This window comes from Mesocricetus auratus, unplaced genomic scaffold, assembly GCF_017639785.1.
Source record: "Mesocricetus auratus isolate SY011 unplaced genomic scaffold, BCM_Maur_2.0 Super-Scaffold_4256, whole genome shotgun sequence".
Classification (NCBI taxonomy): domain Eukaryota; kingdom Metazoa; phylum Chordata; class Mammalia; order Rodentia; family Cricetidae; genus Mesocricetus; species Mesocricetus auratus.
This window is the reverse complement of record NW_024429182.1, coordinates 72,449,666-72,475,396: the sequence shown is the minus strand read 5'-3', so window position 1 is coordinate 72,475,396 and position 25,731 is coordinate 72,449,666. Positions and strand designations below refer to the sequence as shown.

Here is a 25,731-nt window from a genome sequence, read left to right as displayed (position 1 = left end):
GTGCCGACGAGACCCCCAGCGTGCCGCTCCCACTGCCCCCTGCCCCCAGCTATGGCCTTCCATGGCCCTGTGGTCTTTGACTGCAACTGGCAGGGATGACAATGGGTTACAAGGAGTTCCAGGCCCCTGGAAAGGGATCAGTTTTCCTTTAGTCACTGTCTCTCATAACAGCTTCCTGTTTAACTGGCTGGGATGACATGCTGTGATTCAGGGGCACCCTCAAATTCCTGGGAAGTGGCAAAGAGTTACAGGTCCTGACCATAAGCATCCACGGGAGACAGGGAGGTCTAAAAAATGGTGAGGGGAGTTGCTTAGCATGCCCCCCCCACACACACATACATGGTCAAGCACAGAAGGGGGTGTTAGGATCTTTGAAAGGTCTGGGGACATGAAGCCCAGGGCTGCCTGCCTGGATTCCTGTGCCTGCCCCAGCCCTGGGGCATACTGCAATCTGGCCAAGTGCCAGTAGCATAGCAGCAGGCTCAGCAGGTCCTGGGGCGTGGTACTGCCCAACAGTGGAGCCAGCCTATACTGGCTCGGCAGCAGGCAGCAGCAGGCAGCAGAGCCCTTTGGGACTGGAGAGACTGTACTTGTGGACGTCTGCTGTGGGAGTGAGGCTATGATCCCCATCCTGTACTTGGTTCTGCCCACCCTGGGCATCTATATCATGCTCTCCATCTTCTTCTTACGCCGACCTCATCTGCTGCACACAGCCTGGGCTCCTACCTTCCCTATCTGCCTGGCTGCCCACCGTGGAGGTGAGCTGAGTCAGGGAGGCGGGAGGGGCTGGCAGCCGCTTGGGGTGGGGTGAGCCTAAGAAGGCAGGTGCCGTAGTGGGCAGCACATAGTGGAGGCACAAGGTGTGAGTGGATGCAAAAAGCAGAGGTAAGGAGGGTCACGGGGCCCTGAAGGACATGGGCGGGGAAGGAGGGGCCAGTACAACTCGGCTGATGGGAAGAGAGGAACCCTGAACCAAGTGGGAAACCATCAAGAAGAAAGGAAGGTCAGACCAGGCCGCAGGGACCACCCTAACTGCCTCATACAGGGTCTGGAGAGCGACTGGAGAATACCATGGAGGCTATAAAGAAGTAAGTCCAATGTGTAAGGTTGTGGGTCAGCTCCACAGGGCAGCCAAGGTGCTATTTATTCACTTCCTAATTTGGAATCGTGCAGGTGGTGTCACATGTCCCGCCGTAGATTCTGTCCCAGTGTCTCCCCTCCGATACCTGCCCTGGTCCTTCCCTGTTCTCTTCCCCCACCCATTGTTGCTCCCATAGCTCCATGGCCCAGCGAGCAGATATCTTGGAACTCGACTGCCAGCTCACACGGGATGGCGTGGTGGTAGTATCACACGACAAGAACCTGTCCCGCCAGTCAGGCCTCAATAAGGATGTAGACAGCCTGGACTTCAAGGTGAGCTTTGCAGTCCCTCCTACCAAATGTTGACATACTTGCACGCCCGTATCCTGATGGCACTTCTCCACAGGAACTGCCCCTCTACAAAGAAGAACTGGAGATTTATTTCTCCCCAGGTACGATGTGTACAGCCAGCTTTGTACTGCTTAGCTACCTTCTCATATACTCTAACTAAAGTCCCCCCTCCAGATGGTCTATCCTACTCTGACCCCAGCTTTTGTGACCTATTGCCAGGCCATTTTGCCCACGGGTCAGATCGGCACATGATAAGATTGGAGGATGTGTTCCAGAAATTTCCAAGGATGCCCACGATTGTGGAGATCAAAGAAAAAAATGAAGAGCTCATCCACAAGGTGGTACTGAAGCCAGGCAGGTGAGGGCAGGCCCAAGAGAGCTTCCCTTACTCCTGTCATTCCCATGCTAGGTAGCCAACCTGGCTAGAAGCTTTGACCGCAGTGAGATCACTATCTGGGCTTCAGAGAAGAACTCGATCATGAAGAAGTGCAAGGCCGCCGTGAGTCCTTCTTCCTCTGCTATGGGGCTAGAAACTACCCCAGCCCAAGGAGCCTATGCTAGAGGGGCCCAATAGGGCCCCAGGAACTAGCTTTGAGCGAGTTCCTAAGAATAGGATTTCCAGAAGTAGGACAGCGTCACCACGTGCGCTGGCCTGGTGTTACCATGAGACCAGCTGTAGGGAACCCCCAGTACTGGCTGTGTTGGTCAGTTGCTACTGTAACAGAACTTCCAGAAACAACTCATGGCTCACAGTTCCATAGATCTTAACCCATAGTCACTTTGGCCCAATTGCTAGAGGTAGAGACAGCATGAGAAACAGCTGCTCACTAATGACAGCTGAGGATGGAAGACGATGCCTGGGCTGGCCTCTTCCTTCTTCCCCTTTTGCTGGATTCACACTCCTAGCCTACAGAGATGGTGCTGCCTGCATTCAGGGTGGGTTTCCTCCCTCTCAGCTAATTCTGTGGAAACATCCTCAGGTAGGCATGCCCTCATGTGTTTCAACAAACTCCAGGGTTACTACTTCTTGATCAAGTTGACAGAATTACCATTACACTGTTCAGGGTGTGGCTTTCACATCCAACACCGATCCCCTCAGCCCATACCAGGGCTCTGCTGTCCCAGGCACAATGGGTCTCACTCTCCCCTTGCCACCCAGAACCCCGAGATGCCAACGGCCTTCACAATACTGAGATCAATATGGATACTGCTGCTCTACTACCTGGGGCTGCTGCCTTTTGTCTCCATACCTGAGAAGTTTTTCTTCTGCTTCCTGCCCACCATCATCAACAGGTACCAGTACTGAGATGAGGCTTGGGAACACCCTGCTCAGGCCACATTGCCCAGGATCTGTGTGGAGGAAGACCCAGGATCCCCAGTTCCCTACTTCCCTCAGCGTCCCCAAGATGCTTTAAAGATTTTATTGTGTGTGTGTGTGTGTGTGTGTGTGTGTGTGTGTGTGTGTATGCGCACGCGCCATGGTGTGTATATGGAAGCCAGAGACATCATTCTTTTTGCCTTTATGTAGGTTGCAGGGATTGGACTCAGGTTGCTAGGCTTTCATGGCAAGAGTCTTTAGCCACTAAGCTAGTGTTTCTCAACCTGTGGGTCAAGACCCCTTTTGGGGAATCAAAGAATTCTTTCACAGGGGTAGCCTAAGACCATCAGAAAACATAGATATTTACATTTCAATTCATAACAATAGCAAAATTACAGCTAGGAAGTAGTGATGAAATAATTTTATGGTTGGAGTCATCACATTATGAAGAATTGTATTAAAGGGTCCCAAGTGTTAGGAAAGTTGAGAATCACTGCTCTAAGCAATCGATAAGTCCTGATCTTGTTTGTTTGTTTTTTAAATTTATTTATTTTTTATTTTTCGTTTTTTTCGAGACAGGCTTTCTCTGTATTGTTTTGGAGGCTGTCCTGGAACTCACTCTGTAGAGCAGGCTGGCCTCGAACTTACAGAGATCCACCTGCCTCTGCCTCCCGAGTACTGGGATTGAAGGCACCACCAATGCCCGGCACTCCTCAGCCATCCTTTAAAAACCCTCCCAGACAAAAACAAAAAACAAAAAACAAAAAAACCCCTCCCAGACTCAACCAGGAGGACCCGGTGGTGTCCAGTTCTGGAATCAAGCTGGTGCCAGGCCCACCACTGATGTACTTTTGACCTCCAGTGTGTCCCAGTGTCTAAGGCTCAGTTTGCTGTCCTTAAGGCAGGAAAGGGACAAGTTCTTAAGCCAATGACTTGACACAGTAGGCTCACACTGCCTGTGGGCTGAGTTATACCTCTAGGCAACTTCATAGTTTGTTTCTTCAGGCTGGACCAGGATTACATTGGGCAAGGAGTCATTACCACCCCACCCCTGTGACAGGAAGGTGGGGGGACAGACAGACGGACACTCAAGACATGACACACCACAGAGCTGACCCTGCTGCTTCTCTCCACAGAACTTACTTCCCATTTCCCTGTGGGTGGATGAACCAGCTGTCAGCTGTGGTTACAAAATGGTGAGGTGCGCAGGGTGGAGTGCCCACAGGGACCTGCCACTGCCCTTCTCCTTTGTCCCTCTCACCATTCTAACCCCCCAGGATCATCATGAGGAAAAGTCTGATCCAACATTTACGGGACCGCGGGGTGCAGGTGAGACCTCGACCACTCCCCTAGCGAAGAGCTGCTTCCCAGTATATTCCTGTAGTACAGTTCCCATCATTCTGTGCTGCGGAGGTGGGTCATTTAGGCAGGCTCTCACCTGAGTCTCTGTTTCTTTGCCTATAAAATGCAGAGAATGAGTCAAGCACTGGTGGCTCACGCCTTTAATCCCAGCACTCGGGAGGGAGAGGCAGGCGGATCTCTGTGAGTTCGAGGCCAGCCTGCTCTACAGAGTGAGTTCTCAAACAACCAGGGCTACACAGAGAAATCCTACCTTGAACCCCGCTTCCCCTCAACCCCCCCAATGCAGAGAATGCTATCTGTAGCTCTTTTGGGTGTGTACTTGGTACTTAATCAGGGGCTGATAAGCATTAGCCACTGCTCATTCTTTTTTTGTTTTGCTTTTTGGTTTTTCGAGACAGGGTTTCTCTGTGGCTTTGGAGGCTGTCCTGGAACTAGCTCTTGTAGACTAGGCTGGTCTCGAACTCACAGAGATCCGCCTGCCTCTGCCTCCCGAGTGCTGGGATTAAAGGCATGCGTCACCACTGCCCGGCTTTGTTTTGTTTTTTGAGACAGGGTTTCTCTGTGTAACAGCTCTGATTGTCCTGGAACTCGCTCAGTAGATCAGGCTGACCTCAAACTCACCGAGATCCACGTGCCTCTGCCTCTCCAGGTGTGTGCTACCACTGCCCTGGTGGCACTGGTCATACTTGGGGCCTGCTGGGAAGGTGCTGGGAACCCAGGCCCAGTCCACCCTGTTGCTCTGCCTTGATCAGTGGTCTACAGGAATTGTGAAGGAATTTTGGTTTGGGTTTTGGTGGGGTTTTTTCTGTTCTGTGTAATAAGTTATGTGTAGCAAGTGTTTTGCCTACATATATATCTGGCCTGGTGTTACAGGCAGAAGATGGTGTCAGATCCCTTGAAGCCGGGATTACAGATAGTTTTGAGCTGTCATGTGGATACTGAAATCAAATCTGGCTCCTCTGGAATAGGAGCAAATGCTGAACCATTTCACTGGCGCCCTTTTTGTTGTTGTTTTGTTTTGAGGCAGGGTGTTATCATATAACTTGTGCTATGTAGACCAAGCTGGCCTCAGACTCAGACTCTGTCTCTTGAGTGCTGGGATTAAAGGCATGTGCCACTGTGCCTGGCTATGATTTTGTTTTGTTGGCTTGTTTTCATTTTTTCATTGTTTTATTTTATGTGTCTGAGTGTTTTGCATGCACATATATCTGTGTACCACACCTGTGCCTAGTACCCAAAGAGGCCAGAAGAGGGCATCAGACCCCCCTGGAAATGTAGTTACGAATGGCTGACCCGCCCTGTGTGTGCTGGAAAGCCAAGCAAGGACCTCTGGAAAAGCAACCAGTGCTCTTTAACCACTGAGCTATCTCTCCAGTCCCTGGTTTTTTATGTAGGCCAGGCCAGCCTCAAGCTCAGGGCAATCTTCCTGCCCCTAATGAGTTGCAGGCATAAACCACTGTGCCTGGCTTTGGACATTAAATCAGCCTCATTGAGATGGTTCCACACATTTACCTGGGATGAGAGCTTCCCATCAAACATGGGGGAAGGAAATGAACTTGTCAACTCCACATGGGATGTGATATCACCACTAAGGACAGGAGCCATGGACAGAGGGAGGTTGGATCAGTCAGAAGAAGGATGGGGGAAGACAGCACCTTGGGAGAGGACATTACAGGAAGGCATCTACAGGCCTATAGCTTGAGAACCAAGAGGCTGGGCTCAGGCTGGGTGGGTGCTGTAGGCTAAGGGCAGTGGAGGTCATTTAGACCCATGGGTCTCCTGTGACAGGATCAGGATGTTCAGCACCCAGGAGGGAAGCTTCTAAAGGTCTGCCCCAGGAAGCCCGATCCAGATAAATTCATAGAGTAAGACTCACTTGATCTACAGCATAGCAACCATGTGGTAGTGGGACAGAAGGAAAGTGACAACAGTGGGGACAGATGGAACAGTTAACACAAGAGAGGCCAGGCTTTTTGACTACTGCCTGTGTCTGGTGCCAGTGAGGGACTAGGAAGAGCAGCTTTCTCTTACCAGCCCACTCTCGTCTCTGACCTCCACATGTTTAAAGATGGGACCCTTGTCTGTGACACTAAGACATCCAGAGATCCAGTGAGCTTCCTGGAATAAAAATGTCAGCCAGGTGCAGAGGCTCACACGCATAATACCTGGGAAACAGGCAGGAAGACAGTGAGTTCTAGACCAGCGTGGGATAAATAAATAATACTCCCTGCCTCAAAAGAACAAAACAACAAAACGCAGGTCAACAAGGAGGGCAGTACAATGCTTCAGTGGCTAAAGGCTTGTGCTGTCAAACCTGGTGACCTGAGTTTGACCTGCTACCCCTAAGAGCTGTCCTCTGACCCACACACTTGGTATGTGTACACCTGCCCCCACATAAATCAACATCCAATATTTGGGGGGGTATTTCAAGACAGGGTTTCTCTGTGGCTTTGGAGGCTGTCCTAGAACTAGCTCTTGTAGATCAGGCAGGTCTCAAACTCCAGAGATCCACCTGCCTCTGCCTCCTGAGTACTGGCATGATCCAGTTTTTTTTTTTTTTAATTAAAAACCAATGGCTGAGATGTGGCCCAGTTGGTAGGGTGCTTGCCTAGGAGCCACAAAGACCTGGGTTCAGTCACTAGCACCAGGGAAAAAATGAGGTAATTGTGGTGATATCATGCTTATGCAAATAAAGCTTGTCTGAAGATCAGAGAATGGAGCTTGCCACTAGCCAACCACAGAGGTCTGGAGGTCTGCACAGACAGACAGGAAGTGAGATGACTGGGCACAGACAGGGTATAAGTGGGAAGAGACAGGAACTCGGCTCTTGAATTTTCCACTGGGAAGCTAATGAGGTAAAACGTGGCCTTGGCTTGTTCCTTCTTCTCTCTGATCTCACTCCATTTACAGGTAATGGGACTAGCAGATGGCTAATCGGTTGAGAACACTTGCTGCTCTTCAAGAGGACCTGAGTTTGGTTCCCAGCACCCATAATCATCAGTTTATAATCACTTGTAACTCCAGTTCCAAGGGTCAGATGGCCTCTTCTGACCTCTGTTGGTACACAAACATACATGTAGACAAAACACTCGTACCTAAAATAATAAGTAAACCAGCCGGGCATTGGTGGCGCACGCCTTTAATCCCAGCACTCGGGAGGCAGAGGCCAGCCTGGTCTACAGAGCCGATTCCAGGACAGCCTCCAAAGCCACATAGAAACCCTGTCTCGAAAAACCAAAAAAAAAAAATAATAATAATAATAATAAGTAAACCTTTTAAAAAATTTAAACAAATACAGATAAATCATAAAAAGAACAACAACAAAAAACAAAACTAAAACAATAAGCACAGTTGTAACACCTGTAACCTGAGCACTTGGGACATGGAGGCAGAAGAACAGGTGTTTGAGGTCATCACCAGCTACACTGAGAGTTTGGGACCAGCTTGGTTACAGGAGACCCTAACAGAGAGAAGAGATGAGATTGTAGAGAATTGTAAAACAATTAGTAATGGGCTGTTTAGTATTTACTTAGAGTGCCATGTGGTGGTCAGTAAGTCACAGGGCTGGGTTCTTTCCTCCTGTGGATCAGCACAGGCCTTCAGGTGCCTTTATGTGCTGAGTCATCACTGGATTGTGTGTTTTGTTTTTGTTTTGCGGTACTGGGGATCAAACTCAGGGCTTTGCACAATGCCAGGCCAGCATTATACCATTTAGCAACATCCCTGGCTCTTGGGTTGCTTATTTATTTTTTTGTTTTTTTTTTCAGAGACATAGTTTATGTGTGTCTCCCTGGCTGACCTGGAACTCACTATGTAGACCAGGCTGGCCTGGAATTCATAGAGATCCACCTGCCTCTGCCTCTGCCTCCTGAGTGCTGAATCTGCCCTTAACTTTAAGTTCATGCACTTAAGTATTTATTTACTTTTGCTGGGGGTCTTGCTATCTAACTCTGGCTGGCCACCTACTCTATGTAGCCCAGATGACCTCAGAATCCTCCACCCTCTTGCCTCAGCCTTGCAAGTGCAGGGTTATAGATATGCACTGTATCACTTGGTTCTTTTTTTTTTTTTTTTTTTTTTTTTTGGTTTTTCAAGACAGGGTTTCTCTGTATTGTTTTGGAGACTGTCCTGGAACTAGCTCTGTAGACCAGGCTGGCCTCGAACTCACAGAGATCCGCCTGCCTCTGCCTCCCAAGTGCTGGGATTAAAGGCGTGCGCCACCAACGCCCGGCAACACTTGGCTCTAAATCATACAATTTAAGTTTTGATAATAGCTGTGGGGTTTTTGCCTTGATTTGTTTGTTTGTTTGTTGAGACAGAATTTCTCTGTGTAGCCCTGACTGTCCTGAAACTCACTCTGTAGACCAGGCTGGCCTCAGAGACCTGCCTGCCTCTGCCTCCCAGGTGCTGGAATTAAAGGCTAGTGGTACAACTGTCCTTCGATAATAGCTGTGTTTACGAACAGTCTGAAAATCCCTGAAAAGGCAATCACCAGCCCCAGCTCACCACGGCTGGGAGGGCTGTGCCGAAGAAGGTGTCGCCTCCCAGAGAGGTTAACGTGAACACTAACCTGGCCCTTCTTTCCTGCTCAGGTGCTGTTCTGGTGCCTTAACGAAGAGTCTGATTTTGAAGTGGCCTTCAACCTGGGGGCCAGTGGCGTCATGACAGATTTCCCCACAGCCCTGAGACACTACCTTGACAAGAAGGAAGAACCAAGGGCCCCTGCTTCCTCAACCTGAGGCCCTGTCCTCTCTTTCTCCTTAAGAAAAATAAATATTTTCTTGTCAGTAACAGTTCATGGATGGAGGAGTTGGAGGGTCAATTCTGGATTATAAAGATGGGGACTTAATTCAGTGATGTTGTGCTTACACACCATGAATGCAACTCTGGGTTTAATGCCTATTGCATGGGAGGGCACACGACATCTTTGAAGAGATCACGAAAAGCTCAGCCGTTAAAGACTAGGCTCACAAACAAAAATATAAGAAAAGCCAGGATGAGCTGGGTCTAGTGATGAACATCTTTAACCTCAGCACTTGAGAGGCACAGGCAGGCGAATCTCTGAGTTAGATGCCAGGGCTACAAAGTGAGAACACCCCCCCCCCCCCGCAAATTCTGGGAGCCTAATCAAGCTGGCCCCCTTGTCCCACTACATTCCAGACCCAGTAGAGTGGCAGTACACCCTCCACTCTGAAGCATGCTAACCCAGGTGTCCTGGCCCCAGAGATCCATAGAAGATCATTTTCCTGAAGCCATTAAGAGAGCCAGGCATACAGGGGACTTGATTTCTCTCACATTGCTGCTGTTCGTTTCCTTACACACTGGGCTGCAGCAGGCAGGCATGGGTTAGCTCACAGGCTCCCCCGCTGTATCAACTGTCCACTTTCTGGCCTCCAGCACTGGGACCTAACTCATTTAATGAATAATCCCAATGCAGTACTTTTCAGGCCTGCTGGGTGCTGGTCTCTGCAGTGAACACAAGTCTACGTATGCCAGACGCATGTTTAAACAGACATTTACACTGGGGTCAGACCTCCAGAATCCTGGACGCTGGGCATACCAGAGGATGCCTGGAGCGGATGATGCTCAGCAGTAGAGACTGGCTCCTAAAGCTTTGGTTCCTGGTAGTTTACTAGCAAAACGACACCTTTAGCCCTTCCCTTCTAAGGGTTTGTTCCACGTGTTTGGGAAAAGTGAGAATTCCAACTTTGACTCTTACCATCTGGATAATCTCTGGAGAGGATCTTCTCTCCAAACCTCAGAACCTGGTCATATGGAGAAACTACGGGATTGTGGCAGGGTTACCAGACTGGCCAGTGGATAAAAGAAGACCATTACCACTATTTCTCGAGGGTGTGCATACAGACACCACCTCCTATTAACCCCACGTCAGATAGGAATGCTTGTCTTTTCGCGCACCGTGGGTAGGTAAAGGCGCAATCGGGCCCGGGCACAGACTGGCCTCCGGGCTAGGCTGCGAGTCGCAGCCGCATTTCCGGGCGAGCAGGCAATCCGAAGCCGGGAGCAGGGGGAAGGGCAGCTCGGCCTGCCTGCGCTGGCCGCCGTGTGACGCGCCCCCTCATTTGCATGCGGTACTCCGATTGGCTACGGCGGCCGCCGGGACAGGAGGCCGGCCCCCTCCCCCCTCCCGCCGCAGCCTCGGCAGCAGCTGGTCTCGGTGTAAACAAGTCGAGGCGGCTGCGAACCGGGCCGGGGGGGGACGGCGCCCATCAGGAGCGCCCCCCACTCCCAGGCCAGGCCACCCCGCGGATCGGGCCCTCCACGCGCCCAGGCGAGGTGAGGTCTGCACCGACGTCGCTACGCGTCGCCCCCGCCCCGCAAGCGAGGACTGCCCCTTCCCCCGCGCGCGCCCCCACCCCCTCGCCCCAGGTGAGCCCCGGGGTCTCAGGTAAGGCTTGGCGATGCAGGTAAGATCCCCTCGGCGGAGATGAGGCTCAGCGCCTCCAGGTAAAAGCCCCTCCTCTCCCTAGGGGACCCTCCTCCTATGGGGAGGCCTTCTGCCTCCTCCAGGTGTGAGACCCTTTCCCCAAGCGAACTCCATGTACCCCACATTTGCCCTGCCCCTAGTCCACGTAGAGTCCCAAGGACCAGTCAGTTCTTTATCCCCCCATACTCCCTCGAAACTGAAAACTGGCAGCCCATCCACTCTGAAGCCCCTTCCCGTTTCAGATGCCAGCTCAGCAGGGGTGAGGCCAGAAGCAGGTGGGTGACTCACCTGGAGCTCCTCCTAGCCTCAGTTTACCCGTTGATGCAACCCGAGGCCTCCTCAGTGAGTCAAAACTGAGATGACTCTGGTCCCTGGTGAGACTGCTGGCTCTAGGGAATGGAGAGAGCAGCCAAGTGTGACAGAGTCCCCATAGTTCTGGGCTTGCCTACATATGTGTGGCCTTGGTCCTGACAGTCCGTCTCTCCTCCCTGACAGGCACTGGGCTCCCTCTGCTCCCCGTGGGCCGCTCCCCGCGTGGGGCCACTGCCCTTGGCCCCCGCCATGGTGCGGATTTCAAAGCCCAAGACGTTTCAGGCCTACTTGGATGATTGTCACCGGAGGTATAGCTGTGCCCACTGCCGTGCTCACCTGGCCAACCACGACGACCTCATCTCCAAGGTAAGCAGGCCACATCTGAGTCTAGGATGGCAATAGGCTGCCTGGCAACTCCCCACCGATAGCCTAACCCCTCCTCTCGTCTTCCCACCACCCTCCAGTCCTTCCAGGGCAGTCAGGGCCGTGCCTACCTCTTCAACTCTGTGTGAGTATTCACCTCCTTCCTTTCTTTTCCTGACCTCTGTTGTGACCTGTGACCCCTGGCATCAAGCCGAGATTCCCAGAGTCCCTTGTTTCAGACAGGAAGCCACGATCAGGCCTCTCGGTAGAGGCTAAGAACAGACACTGACCATATCAGCTAGTGGGGGCTCTGGGCTGCTAAGACCCTCCCTGGGACACCCTTTGTCCCCACAGGGTGAATGTGGGCTGCGGGCCAGCAGAGGAGCGGGTGCTGCTGACAGGTCTTCATGCTGTCGCTGACATCCACTGCGAGAACTGCAAGACCACCTTGGGCTGGAAATATGTGAGTTCATGATCTCTGACCCCAGGCTGGCTAACTTCACACTCCTTCTTCCTGGAAAGCATATACCTTTCAACGTAGAACTGGCCCAGCACAGCAAACCAGGCTGTTTTTCCCCATGGACTGGCGTTGGTCCCTTGCATTCCACAGAGCTTTGAGGGTGTTGCTCTTCTAGTGCCCTGTCCTGGAGATGAAGAGCCAGTAGAGTCAGCGTGTATTGAATGCTTATGTACCACGCACATGAACACACTTGGCCTATAGTCTCTCATTCAGTCCTTACAATGGTTCTGATGGCAGAGTCTATTCGAGAAGACAGGGAGGTCTGAAGACGTTAGGGCATTTGCCCAAGATCACAGGACTAAGACCCTGCAGCAACGTGGAAATTAGGTCCACAGATCTCCTTTGCACAGCTCACATTGCTTCTGATGCTATCTAGCATCTGATTTCACAACCTCAAGTCTCATTTCCTTATCTGGCGTTGGAGCATAAAGGTAGTACCTGGTGTGGAAGATCTTTATCTGTTGTGGAAGATCTTTATGAGGATCAGATTAGATGTAGCTAGCGCAGGGGATGTTTGGGGAAATGTACAAGGAATGGACAAGACATTACTCGGAGTGGCTCTTGTGAGCTGGGTGCCCAGGCAGAGACAGACAGTCCTAACCTTGACTTACATTTGGCCCTGCCACAAATTTTCTGTGTCCATGCACAGGTGGCTTGGCCACTCTAAAATTCCCAAAAATATGGCCTAGACCAGAGGTTAAAATCTCCAAATTTTGGTACTGGAGAGATGGCTCAGAGGTTAAGAGCCCTGGCTGCTCTTCCACAGGTCCTGAGTTCAATTCCCAGCAACTACATGGTGGCTCACAGCCATCTACAATTCAATCTGGTACCCTCTTCCGGCATGTATGCAGAATACTGTATATGTAATAAATAAATCTTTTTTAAAAAGATGTACATTCAGATAGAGCACTTATATACATAAAATCAACAAATCTTTAAAAAAAAACAAAACTCAAATGTCAGCTGAGCAGAGGTGGCACTCAAGAGACAAAGGCAGGCAGATCTCTATGAGTTCAAGGCCAGCTTGGTCTACAGAATGAGTTCCAGGGCTACACAGAGAAACCCTGTCTTGAAAAAAACAAACTTGAATGTCAGCAGGATGTGGTGGTATAGGGCTTTAATCCAAGCACTCAGGAGGCAGAGGCAGGTGATCTCTGAGTTCTAAGCCCACTAGTATTTATAGTAAGTTCCAAGACAGCTGGGGCTACATAGACCCTTTCTCAAAAAACAAAAACCCTCAAATGTCCGGAAAGCCAAGCATCTACTGTGGATGTGTAAATGGGTAGCATAGATTTAGGCTGGGGCAAAATGGAGTGAGTGTGTATTTATAGTTTGGTATGTAAGTTTTATTGCTTTTTTAATATGGTGTTCATATTAAATCCAGGCCCTTCCACATGCTAAGCATACCCAACCCCTAAAGTTATTTATATTAAGCTCTCTTCTATCTAAACAAAACTACCTGTAGGCTGAAATGGCCCTTAGGCCACCAGTTTGCAATCCTTGGACTATGAAGTCTTCTAGGTATTTCCATATCCTCCATGTTGGAACGGTCATAAATGTTCAACATTCTGTTCCTGGTAAGAAACAGTTATGTGTTTGTGAGCAGGTAGCCAGACTTCTCTGGGCCACAGTTTTTTCATATATAAAACAAGACAAATCATATGCATTTACCAGCCCCATTGCCTAGTGGTAAAAGTCTTGTCCGTGGATGGCAGCCCTTTCTCTCCTTTCAGGAGCAAGCCTTTGAGAGCAGCCAGAAATACAAAGAGGGGAAGTACATCATTGAACTCAACCACATGATCAAAGACAACGGCTGGGACTGATCTATCTCCTGACGCATGTGGCTTCATCCTGGCCTGGCCGCCAGGGGGAGCCACTGGTTTCGCTCCTCCTGAAGGGAGCTCTGGACCCTCGGCCCCCACAGGGAAGGATCCAGCTCCTGTACATATATTTTATTGCATGCACTGTGACCTTGGGGGGAGGCTAGGAGGGGGATTGCACCCCCAGCACCTCCCTGCGATCTGGCTGGCTTGGATCTCATTTTTAACCCCTTCCTGTCCTGCCTGTCCCATAGATAATGGCCTGTGTGCTGCTCTCATGGCCCTGGTGCACTATCTTCCTGTAAATTCCTTCCACTGGATCCCTCCTACCTGCAGCGTGTGTTTCTCGTTCTGTAGCGTTTGTAAATAATAAAACAATGGAATGGAGACAGCCCTTGGCTCACATGGAATACAGGAAGGGGACCTGGAACCCAGGCAGGCTCCTTTCCTATAGACAGGTTCCATTCTGAGCCTCAGCAAGGGGGATGGGGGATGGGGTAGGAACAGTAGGCTAAACTGGTCTAGCCCTGGACCTCTTGCCAATGTATGTCTTGCTTTAGTGCCCAGAAGGCAACTTCAGGAAAGCCACCACTTTTTTCTGGCTTTGCTATCCCTGTGTGGACTACAATTCCCAGCATCCCTAGCACAGCCTGTCAGTGGCCTTTGTGTACGTGTGCCGCAGTGCCTACTGGGAAATGTAGTTAAAGTGTTTCTCGGCACGAGACCTTATCCTAGCACGAGATATCACAGACTGGAGCTGTGCTTGCCCCTCAACTTTTGAGTCTTGGAGACTTTTTCAGACTATAAACCAAGGAGAACTCTAGGCTTTAGCCCTCTGCTGCGGACTCTCGAGGTTATTTAGTGTCTGGCTATAAGCTCAGGCAACAACCCTGCCCTTGTCCTCCAGTTCACTGTGCAAGGGTAGTCCTCCAAGTAAAGAAAACAGAGGGGTCACCTTCCAGAAAGTCTGGGGCTCTAGGGTTTAACCAGGGATCCTAGACTTGGTACGAGGATCCAGATCCCACCCCTGCCCCCAGCAGGGCTCCCCCCTCCGTGGGAACGGAGACCAGCTGGCCGGAAGCGCCAAACTGCATCTCTGTCTTAGCTGTAGGGATCAATCAGGCCGAGGAGTTAATTATGTAATGAGGGGGCAGGGGGTCGGGACTAGTGAAGTCTTGAGGGAGAGGGGAGGGTACCCAGGTATCCGGCCCCCTCTTGGACCCCTTCGAGGCCCCAGGGGTCTCCATTCCAACCCACCTCCAGGGCCCCAGGGAGGGGTGGGGCTGTGATCTCTGGTTTGGAAGGGGCTGTGCTGTAAGCTATAAAGGGGGCATCTCTTAGACCCTGGACTCTAGCAACGGGACACAAGGCCAGAAGAAGCTACAACATGTACCATCCACGAGAGTTGTACCCCTCCCTGGGGACTGGCTACCGTCTGGGACACCCCCAGCCTGGGGCAGACTCTAGCTTCCCACCTGCCCTGGCAGAGGGCTACCGCTACCCTGGTGAGCGGTTGGATTGGCTCTGGGCAGGGGGCAGGAGATTGGGAATATGTGGCCCTCCCCTGGATCCTTATTCTTCCCACATCTCCAGATTTGGACACCTCTAAACTGGATTGCTTCCTCTCTGGGATTGAGACAGCACCCCATACTCTGTCTGCACCCCCTCCTTTGCCCCTTCTGCCACCTTCTCTGGGTCCTGAGACAGCACCGCCACCTCCAGAGGCTCTTCACTCGCTTCCTGGGGTCAGCCTGAGCCTGGAGAACCAGGAGCTGTGGAAGGAGTTCAGCGCTGTGGGGACAGAGATGATTATCACCAAGGCTGGCAGGTGAGGGATGGCCAAGTCAGTTTCTAGAAAAGATGGAATTCCTGGGGACAGAGCTATGTTCTCCTAGGGCTAGTACAGCCCAGAGAGTATGACCTGACACTGTCTGTGACACTGGGTGGACAGGAGTTACACTGTATCCAGGTTCAGGGATCAGTCTGGAGTCTGGCTGGGTTTGGGAGCCATTCTATTAAGGGTCAGAGAGTTCTATCTGGGCTTGGGGCAAGGAAATCTGGATGGGTTATAGGTTGGCATGTGGCCTAACTCAGAAACAGCCTATGAGAAGGGGCAAGGGCCAGTGTCAGGAAAGTCTGTCTAGGATCAGGGTCTGTATGTGGCTATGTCCCAGCCCACCCTAGAGGAAGCATTGGCAAGATCTCTAAGGCCTGAACCCTAGATAAATCCTGTCCCCAGGGCCCAGCACCTATATTTCTGAAGAAAGATGGCCTTAGCAGCCACAGGGATCAGTGCTGTACCTAGGTGAGGTCAAGAGGCTCCTCGGGCTTCAGGAAGAAGGGTAGTCACCTTTGTCTCTGTAGAGTTTGCGGGGACAGGGGTCAGGAGCCTGGGTAGGAAGTGGCAGGATTGAGACAGGATTGTGCCATGTTGTAACTAGACTGAGGGGGCAGGGCAAGGGGAGGTGAGCCTGCTGGGGCCTGTTAGAGCCCCTAACCTGCCTGTTCCGTTCCCCATCTGTAAGATGGAACAAGCCTTCCAGCTCCTAGACTCTGCACTTGAGAACCCAGTTACACCTCCCTTGTGGTTACCGTCCAAAATTGAGGTGCCTACTGCTGGTTCTTTGCTGGTGCTGGGCTCACCTCTTGGAGTGGATAGCTCCAGGCCTCTTCCTCCCTCCCTCCCTCCCCGTGCAGACGCATGTTCCCTGCTTGCCGAGTGTCAGTCACTGGCCTGGATCCGGAGGCCCGCTACTTGTTCCTTCTGGATGTGGTTCCAGTAGATGGGGCCCGATACAGATGGCAGGGGCAGCACTGGGAGCCTAGTGGCAAGGCTGAGCCCCGCTTGCCTGACCGTGTCTACATTCACCCTGACTCCCCTGCCACGGGTGCCCACTGGATGCGACAGCCAGTATCCTTCCATCGTGTTAAGCTCACCAACAGCACGCTGGACCCCCATGGCCACGTGAGGCCCAGGCTGGGATTCCTTGACAGGGTTTTAGGGTGGTACTGGGTGGAAGGCTAGGGCTGGAGCCCAGGCCAGGGAATCACCCCTTTCTTCCTTCCCAGCTGATCTTGCATTCCATGCACAAGTACCAGCCTCGAATCCACCTGGTGAGGGCCACCCAGCTTTGCAGCCAACACTGGGGGGGTGTGGCTTCCTTCCGATTTCCTGAGACCACATTCATCTCAGTGACAGCCTACCAGAACCCTAGGGTGAGTGACCTTGCTTGAGGGAGGGGCTGTGCCCTGCCCAGGCGACAGGGGCCTTGACCTAGATGTGTGTTCTCAGATCACACAGCTGAAGATCGCAGCCAATCCCTTTGCCAAAGGTTTCCGAGAGAATGGCAGGAACTGTAAGAGGTGGGCATCGTTCATTCAATGGGTGTTTACTAATTGCTTACTGTGTGCCAGGCACTGTGCCAGGGCCCCAGGAACATGATGGTAAGTAAAAACATTTGTCCACTCTTGATTCAACAGATTGTCAGTCCTCATTCAGTTGATACAATAGTGGGCAGAGCAGGCAAAAGCAAGAGAAGCTTGCAAAGTTCTAGTGAGCAGAGAGCCTGGGAAGGATAGGAAGGACTGGAGGGAAATGGCAGGAGAAAGCACCCGAGGACATCTGAGAAAAGACCTGAAGTAAGCGGAAGGAGCGTGTGGGTGCATAGCACAGCGAGGAAGAAGGGTGGCAGGCAACTCGGGTACATGGTCCATCGGAAGCCAGACACTGCTTACCAATCCAAGGCTTGGGTGTGGGCTCTGGATACAGCCCTGGGAGAGCTCCCAGTCTCTCAAAGTGACTGGTTCACTGGCTCAGATGTAGACAGTGACAAGTCATGAGGGAGGGAGGTGTGTGACGCTGTCTCCAGAAAGGTGTGCTGAGGCAGAGAACCTGGCCCTTGCAACTGGGAAGGTGTGATTTCTCAGATCTTAATACCCAAGGAGGAAGGCATGGAAAAACCACGTCGGAGTCAGAGAGAAACCTCAGCTCTGCTGCTTTTTAGTGGTTTTATTCTCTGGCTTTCAGTTCCTTATCTGTAAAATGGGTATAATATAGCACCTGCTCAACAGGGTGCCTGGGAGGGTGAAATGCCTGGCACCTGGTAAGTACTATTAGTGCCATCATCATCATCATCATCATCATCACCATCATCATTCCCCAGGGAGCGAGATGCCCGTGTGAAGAGGAAACTTCAGGGCCCAGAGCCAGTGGCCACAGAGGCCTGTGGGAGTGCGGGTGAGTACGGTCCTGATGGCGATGGGGCTGAACTTGAGACATTGAGCCCTTGCTAGCCAACCTGTGCCTTTTGTCTCCTCAGATACACCAGGGGGGCCCTGCGACTCCACCCTGGGTGGAGACATTCGAGACTCAGATCCAGAGCAGGCCCCAGTACCCCGGGAAGCTGCTTCTACCCCAGCCCCTCTGTGTGGTGGCCCCAGTGCTGAGGCCTACCTCCTGCACCCTGCAGCTTTCCACGGGGTCCCCAGTCACCTACCAGCCAGGTAAGGTGCACAGAGCAGAGGGCTGGGTGCTGCAGGAGGGGGCGTGACCCTCCTCTTCTGATGCTTCTCTCCTGACTTCAGGAACCCCAGCTTTGCTGAGGCTCCAGACCCTGGGCGCCCAGCCCCCTACTCAGCTGCATTCCTGGAGCTACAGCCTGGACCAGGGGGCTCTGCCTATCACACAGCTCCGTCTGTAACACCCTTTGCCCCACACCTCATTCAAGGGGGCCCCTTCCCTCTACCATACCCAGGACCTGGAGGTTATCTGGACATGGGATCCAAGCCAATGTACTGAGCCATGATGTACGCCAAGACGGGGCCTATGCCATGTCCCCTTTAATATCTCCAGCCCCCTCCCCCCATATGCCATGTCCCCTTTAATATCTCCAGCCCCCTCCCCCCAGCCTGGTAGCACCCTCATTCAAGTGCTGCCCCCTCCCCCCCCACCAAATGGCTGCCTTGGGCCTCTCCCCCTACCCTAGTTCACACCTTGATCTCACCCCACCCCCCTCTGGCTTCAAAGCTCAGGCAAGGCTGCTCAGAATCCAGCTGGGGCCAACTTCCCCGCCTCAGCTCTCACCTCAGTGTGAATGGAGGGAGACTTTGCCTGGCCAAATGGGGGCCCCAGCCCAGTGCCCCCACCTCCCAGGGGCCTCATCACTGGTGTAAGCCACACCAGTTTGTTCTCAGGATCAGAGTATTTTTGTTAATAAAACTCAAAAGACATTAGTGCTCAGGAAACGTTGGGCTAATGGGTGGGGCTGGGGAGCCACAGCTTTAAGGGCAGGCCCAAGCAGTTTCCAGATGCTTGCCCCTGTGGATGGGAAGCAGTCTGCTCTGGGCGTGTTCCCCTTCAGGAGGATGGGCGAGCTTCTTCACAATGGTTGTTTTAAGAACTAAGGCTGTCACCCAGCACTAAGGAGCCTTAAGAAAGATCACCAGATGGACTGAAGCTCCTGGAGAGTGACAAGCAAGACTGGGCTCCATGTCCACATCAGCCAAACCTGACAGAACACCCTCAAGACTATTTTTTTTCTTTTATTAGAATTTTTTTCTTTTTTTTCTCAAAATGTTTATCTAAAAACAAAACAAAAGAAAAAAAAGGAAAAAAGAAAAAAAAATGACTGGAAACTTCAAGGATCAAGTGGGAGAAAGGAGAGGAAGCCTGGGGTGGAGGCCCCAACCTCTCCAGAGCAGTCCGCACCCTGGGGCAGGCAAAGCCAGGCAGCCCCTCCACACTCAGCCTCCGACTGGGCAGAGGACAGTCACAGTGGTCCAAGGGCTAGAGGGGCTGGGGTCTAGGAGTCACAGGAAATAGTCAGCCACCGGCTTCTTGGAGGGGATGCCACGTGTTTCCTGTGGTGCAGCCTCGAAAATGATGAAATCTTTCTGGAGATGCTCATCTAGTTCCAAGATGGCTGCCACATTCCCACAGCTGGATTTAGGAACAGCACAATTAGCCAACGGTTAGCCTAGATCCCTACCCCTACCCTGACCCCTGGTTCTGCCAGCTTACCGGTAGCAGTAATTAGGTGCTGACCACACAGTGAGCACGGTCTCATTGAAGTGCCACTTGTAACCTTCCATCACCAATTGATGGGCACGGCAGATCATGTCAATGTCATTGGCTGCATTGAACTGGGCCACCACATCACTGCCAAATAGGTAGCCTGCCCCACGGGGGCTCACTCCCCAGCCTGTTGTGTCTGAGACAAGACAAGGACAATGTGTGGGTTCCTCTGGTTGACTACTATACCACAGAATTAGAAGCCTGTGCCTCTTCCCTCATCAACGAGAGGCTTGTTCTAGGGAACCCTGGGAGACAGGATAGCAAATGCTGGACAGAGAAGCTCTGAGGAGACAGATGGCTTCACGGCTGGGACCTCCTCACCACAGTGATTATACAATGTGCTGTCCAAGCAGCACTCAGTGGTGGAATTAGAAAGTACGCTTAGGACTGGTGTTCAGGAAGCCTTTAAATCTCAGTTCTGCTCCCAACTAGAGGGGAACCATACAAAATAAGGAACCCTCAGAGGTTTTCGTTCTAGGGGAACGGGTCTCACCTCCAAACAAGCTACTGTCAAGGTCTATGACCTCTTCCCCTCAGGGAGCCCAGGGTTTCATCCTAAACAGATGCTCTGAGCCATGAAACCCACAGGCCAATCCATAGTAGGTCTCAGTGTACCACCATCCATGCTTTCTGCTCCTCATGGAGGATGCAGTCACTCAGGGAGAAGGCAGAAGCCAGTATAGGCCAAACTTGCCCTCCTCTTCCCTGCCTGACTCGCCTCCTTCCCTTCATACTCAGGCTTAATCCAGTCTTCACAAGCTAAAGGTGCAGCCACTCAGGTATTGCCCTCACCTTCAGGGTCAGACCACAGGAGGTCACACATGGGTCCATCATGGGGTACCTCTTGCTTTCGGTCAATTGTCCGGATCTGGTCCAAGGTCTGGATGGAAGGGGAGAGGCCCCCATGCACACAGAAGATCTAGAAAGGAGAATAATACCAGAGAGAAGGGAAGTAGAAGCCCAGAGACCCACCACAGCCCCACCCCCACCCCGAGGAGATCCAGGGCCAACCTACCTTGCCATCAATGATGGCAGACAGGCTGAGGTAGTCAAAGATCTCAGTGCAGTAGCGCCATACAGTCACTGAGCCATATTTGCGCAAGCACTCATCATAGAAGCCATAGACCTGGGTGATCTGGCGGCTCTCATGATTGCCCCGGATCAAAGTGATTCGGTCAGGATATCGAACCTAGGGGTAGCACCAAGCAAGAACTGGTTCTAGTCTCCATCTCCCACTTAACCACTCCTAAGTCTCCAAGACATATCCATCAGTCTCACTCAGTCCTCTGCCTGGCCCAGACTCCTGCTGTCTCTTACATAAATCATAGAGTCCCTGCCTCACAGGCTCCTGGGAGCCTTTTCCAGAGTAGCACTACAAGATCCAGGCTCTAGTCCTTAGCACCCCACCCACACCCCACTGTGACCCTTTACCAATGACTTCTCCCAGTTCACGCAACTCCTGCTGCTCCCTGAACAAACAGCCTCTGCCTGCTTCCCAGAACTCACATCACCAGCCTCTTCCGCAAGGGCTCAGGAGATGGGCCCACTCATGGCAGCAGTCCTGACCAGCCCCGCTAAGCACACAGTCCACAGCCACAGCAAAGTTCCAAGGTAGGTGACAGGAAAGGTGATGAGGGCAGCAAGTAGTGGCCAAGGCTCAGGTCCAGGGGCCAAGGGTCCTCACCTTAAGAGCCAGCAGGAGGAGGAAGGTTTCAACACTGTAGAAACCACGGTCCACAAAGTCTCCCATGAAGAGGTAGTTGGTCTCAGGGACATCGCCACCTACCTGAGAGGAGGGATACGGCTCTGCTTGGCCCCAAACTACCCTCTCTGGCTACAGCAACCAGAGTCTAGCTGAGCCCCTTCTCTTACCCAGAGACCATACAGCCTAGGGCCTATCAATTCCTGCCACCCCAGGTTCACAGTCCCAGTATCCCCCACTCACTCTGAAAAGCTCCTTGAGGTCATAGAATTGTCCATGAATGTCACCACATACCTGGAAAGAAAGAATGTGGGCTAAAAGAGTGGACAAAGGCACAGTCCCTGTTCTCAGACACCACCCTTCAAAACACCTGTTACTTTCCCGGCCGGCCAGCCAGGGCGACACTACCCCATCTCAGGACCCAAATTCTACCCTCTAGCCCAAGTGAGCCTGTCCTGGCGTCATCTATCACACTAAAAGCCGACTGCTATGGTGCATATGTGCCTTTCTAGGTAGACGTGCAGCTTCAGGAAGTATCTTCATCTATCTGTTTGCCCCATGCGCTCAGCAGTTACTAACATAGGGCTACTGGTCCACAAACTTCTGCCATGAGTGTGAGCTTCAAATCAAAATTCTTACAGCATTTTTTCTTTTCTTGTGGTGCAGAGGATAGAACTCAGGACCTCATATACTGCGGAAACATTCCATCACTAAATTGCAAGTTCTGCCCACCATCTAATTCTTGTATTAGGGCTCACCTGATGATTGAGAAGCAAGAGACCTGGGCTGTTATCAAACCACCTAGAATTTCCATGTGTCTTAAAAGACCAAGTCAGGGTCCAAGAGACAGAGAATACTCACTGTGACTGGCGAATCCACCCTCTGCACGTTGCTCTCTTCTACCAAGATCTCTCTGGAGACAGGAGAAGACCAGGGTCACCACAGCCAGGCCAGCCCAGCCCAATTCCTGACCTTTTTTGGAGGGAGGGAGGACATGAGGTAGTCCTTGAACCTCCATGGGACAGAAGGAAGTATGCACTTCCCATGATTTTGGTCCGAAAGAGCTAACCATGGCCCTCCACCACTCAGTACCCGCTCATGGCTTCCTGCTGCCACCTGGACAAAGTCCAAGTTCTCACTTCCACCCTAACCCTATTCAAGCCGGCTGGGACATTCCAGCCTTGACTCGCCTGTGGCTCCCTCTCACAGCACAGCACACACTCCTGGGAGGGTGGTCCCTTTCTCTTAGAGCTCTACCTCACTCTCTAACAATCAGAGCCCAAAGTAAGGGTGGCCCCAGATGCACTTTTTCAAAGGGTTGTGCTACTCCTTCCTGGTCAGCAATACATTTTATTTATTTTTGGAAACAGGGTCTCATTCTGTATCCCTGGCTAGACTGGCACTTGATGTGTAGACCAAGCTAGTCTCAAGCTCAAGAGATCTGCCTGTCTATTCCTCCTGTGTGCTGGAATTAAAAAGGATTGCACCGCCACAGATGAATTTACAACTTATGGAATTGGCTCTAGTTCTTGTAGTGCGACTATTTCTCAAAATCCCTTTGGTAGTTCCTGATGTCCAATCTCGGCAGCCCTCCATTTCCAAACCCAAGCTTGGCAAGTATAGCACGAGCACTGCAGGTCACACACAGGCCAAGGCAGCATGGACAGTTTTGTTAGGGTTGGTGCCATGGGACAGCCAGCCCTGGGCCAGACCCCAAGATTCCCAGCACAGATCTTTTGAGTTCAAGACCAGCCTAGTTCAGGGCCAGCTGAGCTAAATGGGAGGCATTAGAGACACAGACTCTGGAGCACACGAGTGCACACCTCTTCCTCCTGCCTCGCAGGGTTGAAGGCGCAAGGTAAGAACTATGCTACTGCTCTATTAAACAGGGTAGAAGCCACACTGAGACAGAAGCAGCAGACAACAGGCTTTAACTGTTGCCTACATATTTCCCTTTCACTCCTACCCTGCTTGAAGGTTCTTTGTCCCTGAGCTCCATCCGCTAGAGTTTATCTTTCAAGGACTACCCTCTTTTAGAAGCCCCGAGAGCTTCAATCCAGAAATAGACCATTAGTGTGCCCTTCCCACCATAAATACTACCATCTCACGACTTACCCAAACACCACGCTTCAAGCGTGTGATGAATATCCACAACCATTTTACTGAACACATCCACTTTACTCACTCCTGGACACACAAAGTGCCAGAGCTCAGATTCAAGCCCAGTCATTGCAACCCAAAATGGGATCCTTATTTATAACTTCCTAGAAAACCCTGCCTCTCTCCATATCTATTTGATTTTGTTGTTTATCTGAGCCAGAGTCACCTGTGATGGCCTGGACTTTGCTGAGGGTGACCCTAAACTCCTCCTCACCTCTCAGGTGCTTGGGGTTAGAGGTGTGTAGAGACTGTGGCTTTTTTGGACAGGGCCTCACTCAGCAAACCAAGCTGGTGTGGAACTCATTACGTTCTACCCTAGCTTACTCTGCTTTCCTCAGGATCCCAACGGAACACGAGAGCGATCCAACTTCATCTTCCTGAATCACAGCTTAGAGGATCAGCACTCAGAGAACTGGTTTGGGATCCCATTCCTTCTTGCTGGCAATTCTGAACCATTATAGCCCTTGATTGTTGAAGTGAGCACAAAACCCCTTCTCTTTAAGGACTGATAGACTTACAAACCACAAGTTTTTTGTTCGTTTGTTTTCTTGAAACTGCTTATTCTTTTTTTTTTTTTTCTGTATTGTTCTGGAACTCGATATGTAGACCAGGCTGGCCTCGAACTCACAGAGATCCGCCTGCCTCTGCCTCCCGAGTGCTGGGATTAAAGGCGTACGCCACCAACGCCCGGCTAAACCTGCTTATTCTTAAAGGTCGGTCCCAGAACTCAGTCTCTCCAAGAAAACTTTCTTTCGCCCCGGTAGGGCAGATCGGTTTCCCTAGCTTTCCTAAGAACTTTTTGTCACTCACTCTGACTCCACTAGAAACACATCTACAGCCGACCCGTAGTTCCAGGGAAGAAGTGGCCCTCGGGACCGCTCCCCTCCGGGAACGCTTCCAGGATGGGACAAGCCCTAAGTTCTCAGCTGAGTTTGCCCAGCCGGAAACCCCTGGGCGACGGGCGGGCCTCCCTCCTGCGGGGCTGCGGGCTCACCTGGCCTTAGCGCACAGAGCCTTGACTTCGCTCTCTTTGATGAGCTCGCAGCGCCGCAGTTGCTCGATCTGCCGGTCCAGGTCGCTGATTTCCGCCATGGCCCACCCCCCGGCGCGGGTCAGAGTCGGGGCCGCCGCCCCCTCCGGACCGCACAGGGGTCTCCTGGGAAAAGCGAAGGCGAGCCCGCCAATCAGAGGGTCCGTGCGGGAGGGGGGACTCGATTCTGGGACCGCCCCCCCCTCCCCTCACGGCGGTCCAGGACCCTCGGCGTCCCGCTGCCCTGGCCGCACCCCGCCAACTCCCGTCGAACCCCGCGGGCCCGCGCTAAGGACGGTGGCCTAGAGGGGCCTCGGACAATTACCGCCGCTAGGACTTCGGCTGGGTCTCTCCGACTCCCCACTTCCCTCCGCTTTGGGCCTCCGCCACCGTCGCTTCTACTTCCGGCCTCGCCGCGGAAGCAAAGGGAGGCCTGATAAGTCGCGCGCCGGAAGTGACATACAGGTCACGCCCCTCTCGCGGCACGTGGGAGGAACTAAGGAGTCGGAAGTGGGCGGGTGACGGGGGTCTGGTAGGCAAGCTTCGCTGCGTCTCAGTTGAGTACGCCAAATGACGTGAGCTCTGTGAGCTTGTCGTCTCACATTGCGCTTTTCTCTTGCCGACGTGCTGTCCTGCTTCTACTACAGATCTGAGGGGAAACTGCCATGTTCATCATTGCTTTTCCAGTGTTTAGAGTAAGACCAAGCGTTGCGGACATGTATAGTTCAATCAATGAGCCAACCCTACCCATGTATCTTGCAGTGGGCTGAAAGCTTTGCCATGGGAACTCAGAACGTGAGCCAGGTATGTGGCACACTTGAAATCCCAGAATTCAGGAGGCTGAGGCTGGACCGAGGATTTGAGGGTCTCATAGGTACATAGTAATCGCTCGAAAAAGCAAAACCAAAATCCACCAAGATGACATACTTGACAAAAAGGACTGCCTGTCACCAAGCCTAACTGACTTGAATTGGATCCCTAGGACCGACAGGGGAGTCTAATTGAACAAAAAAGCATCAACTCTCCCCACACCAAGCTTGTTTCCAAGACTCTCTTGATTCCAAAATAGCCTATTATCTGTTTCTTCTTGACAGGGTCTCATTGTAGTCCAGGATGGCCCAAAATTTGCAGTTTATCAGTGTTGACCTTAACTCACAGCAAATCTCATCTGGGCCTCCCAAGTGCTATGATT

At 52.0% G+C, this 25,731-nt stretch overlaps 4 protein-coding genes across 7 annotated transcripts; 3 read left to right on the top strand and 1 right to left on the bottom strand.

The window, feature by feature from the left end:
* The first annotated feature begins 116 nt into the window (after nt 1–116).
* Nucleotides 117–8,902, top strand: Gdpd3 (glycerophosphodiester phosphodiesterase domain containing 3). 3 transcript variants are annotated; one of them, XM_040754350.1, is made up of 11 exons: nt 117–758; nt 1,046–1,088; nt 1,278–1,413; nt 1,487–1,532; nt 1,651–1,769; nt 1,841–1,930; nt 2,591–2,724; nt 3,886–3,945; nt 4,027–4,078; nt 4,221–4,320; nt 8,704–8,902. In XM_040754350.1, exons 1-10 carry the CDS (start codon nt 620–622, stop codon nt 4,293–4,295), a joined length of 894 nt encoding a protein of 297 aa, XP_040610284.1. In that variant the 5' UTR covers nt 117–619; the 3' UTR covers nt 4,296–4,320; nt 8,704–8,902. The 3 variants fall into 3 exon arrangements, with proteins under 3 accessions (XP_040610284.1, XP_005064469.3, XP_040610290.1); XM_005064412.4 differs by lacking the exon at nt 4,221–4,320; XM_040754356.1 differs by lacking the exons at nt 4,221–4,320; nt 8,704–8,902 and adding an exon at nt 4,985–5,233.
* A 1,349-nt stretch (nt 8,903–10,251) lies between these two features.
* On the top strand, nt 10,252–13,965 carry Ypel3 (yippee like 3). Of its 2 annotated transcripts, XM_040754326.1 has the most exons (5): nt 10,252–10,408; nt 11,055–11,237; nt 11,336–11,379; nt 11,589–11,697; nt 13,488–13,965. In XM_040754326.1, exons 2-5 carry the CDS (start codon nt 11,121–11,123, stop codon nt 13,575–13,577), a joined length of 360 nt encoding a protein of 119 aa, XP_040610260.1. In that variant the 5' UTR covers nt 10,252–10,408; nt 11,055–11,120; the 3' UTR covers nt 13,578–13,965. The 2 variants fall into 2 exon arrangements, with proteins under 2 accessions (XP_040610260.1, XP_040610265.1); XM_040754331.1 differs by lacking the exon at nt 11,336–11,379 and having other exon boundaries at nt 10,270–10,408.
* A 146-nt stretch (nt 13,966–14,111) lies between these two features.
* Tbx6 (T-box transcription factor 6) lies at nt 14,112–18,803 on the top strand. Its single transcript, XM_005064409.4, has 8 exons — nt 14,112–15,079; nt 15,168–15,402; nt 16,272–16,539; nt 16,644–16,790; nt 16,867–16,937; nt 17,738–17,811; nt 17,894–18,077; nt 18,159–18,803. The coding sequence occupies exons 1-8, from the start codon at nt 14,962–14,964 to the stop codon at nt 18,370–18,372; spliced, it is 1,311 nt and encodes a 436-aa protein (XP_005064466.2). The 5' UTR covers nt 14,112–14,961; the 3' UTR covers nt 18,373–18,803.
* Nucleotides 18,804–18,807: 4 nt separating this feature from the next.
* On the bottom strand, nt 18,808–25,012 carry Ppp4c (protein phosphatase 4 catalytic subunit). The gene is made up of 9 exons (XM_005064407.4): nt 24,865–25,012; nt 24,504–24,665; nt 22,211–22,262; nt 21,593–21,643; nt 21,332–21,433; nt 20,663–20,836; nt 20,440–20,566; nt 19,594–19,783; nt 18,808–19,512 (listed from the first exon to the last, which is right to left on the bottom strand). Exons 2-9 carry the CDS (start codon nt 24,599–24,601, stop codon nt 19,383–19,385), a joined length of 924 nt encoding a protein of 307 aa, XP_005064464.1. The 5' UTR covers nt 24,602–24,665; nt 24,865–25,012; the 3' UTR covers nt 18,808–19,382.
* Between the last annotated feature and the right edge of the window lie 719 nt (nt 25,013–25,731).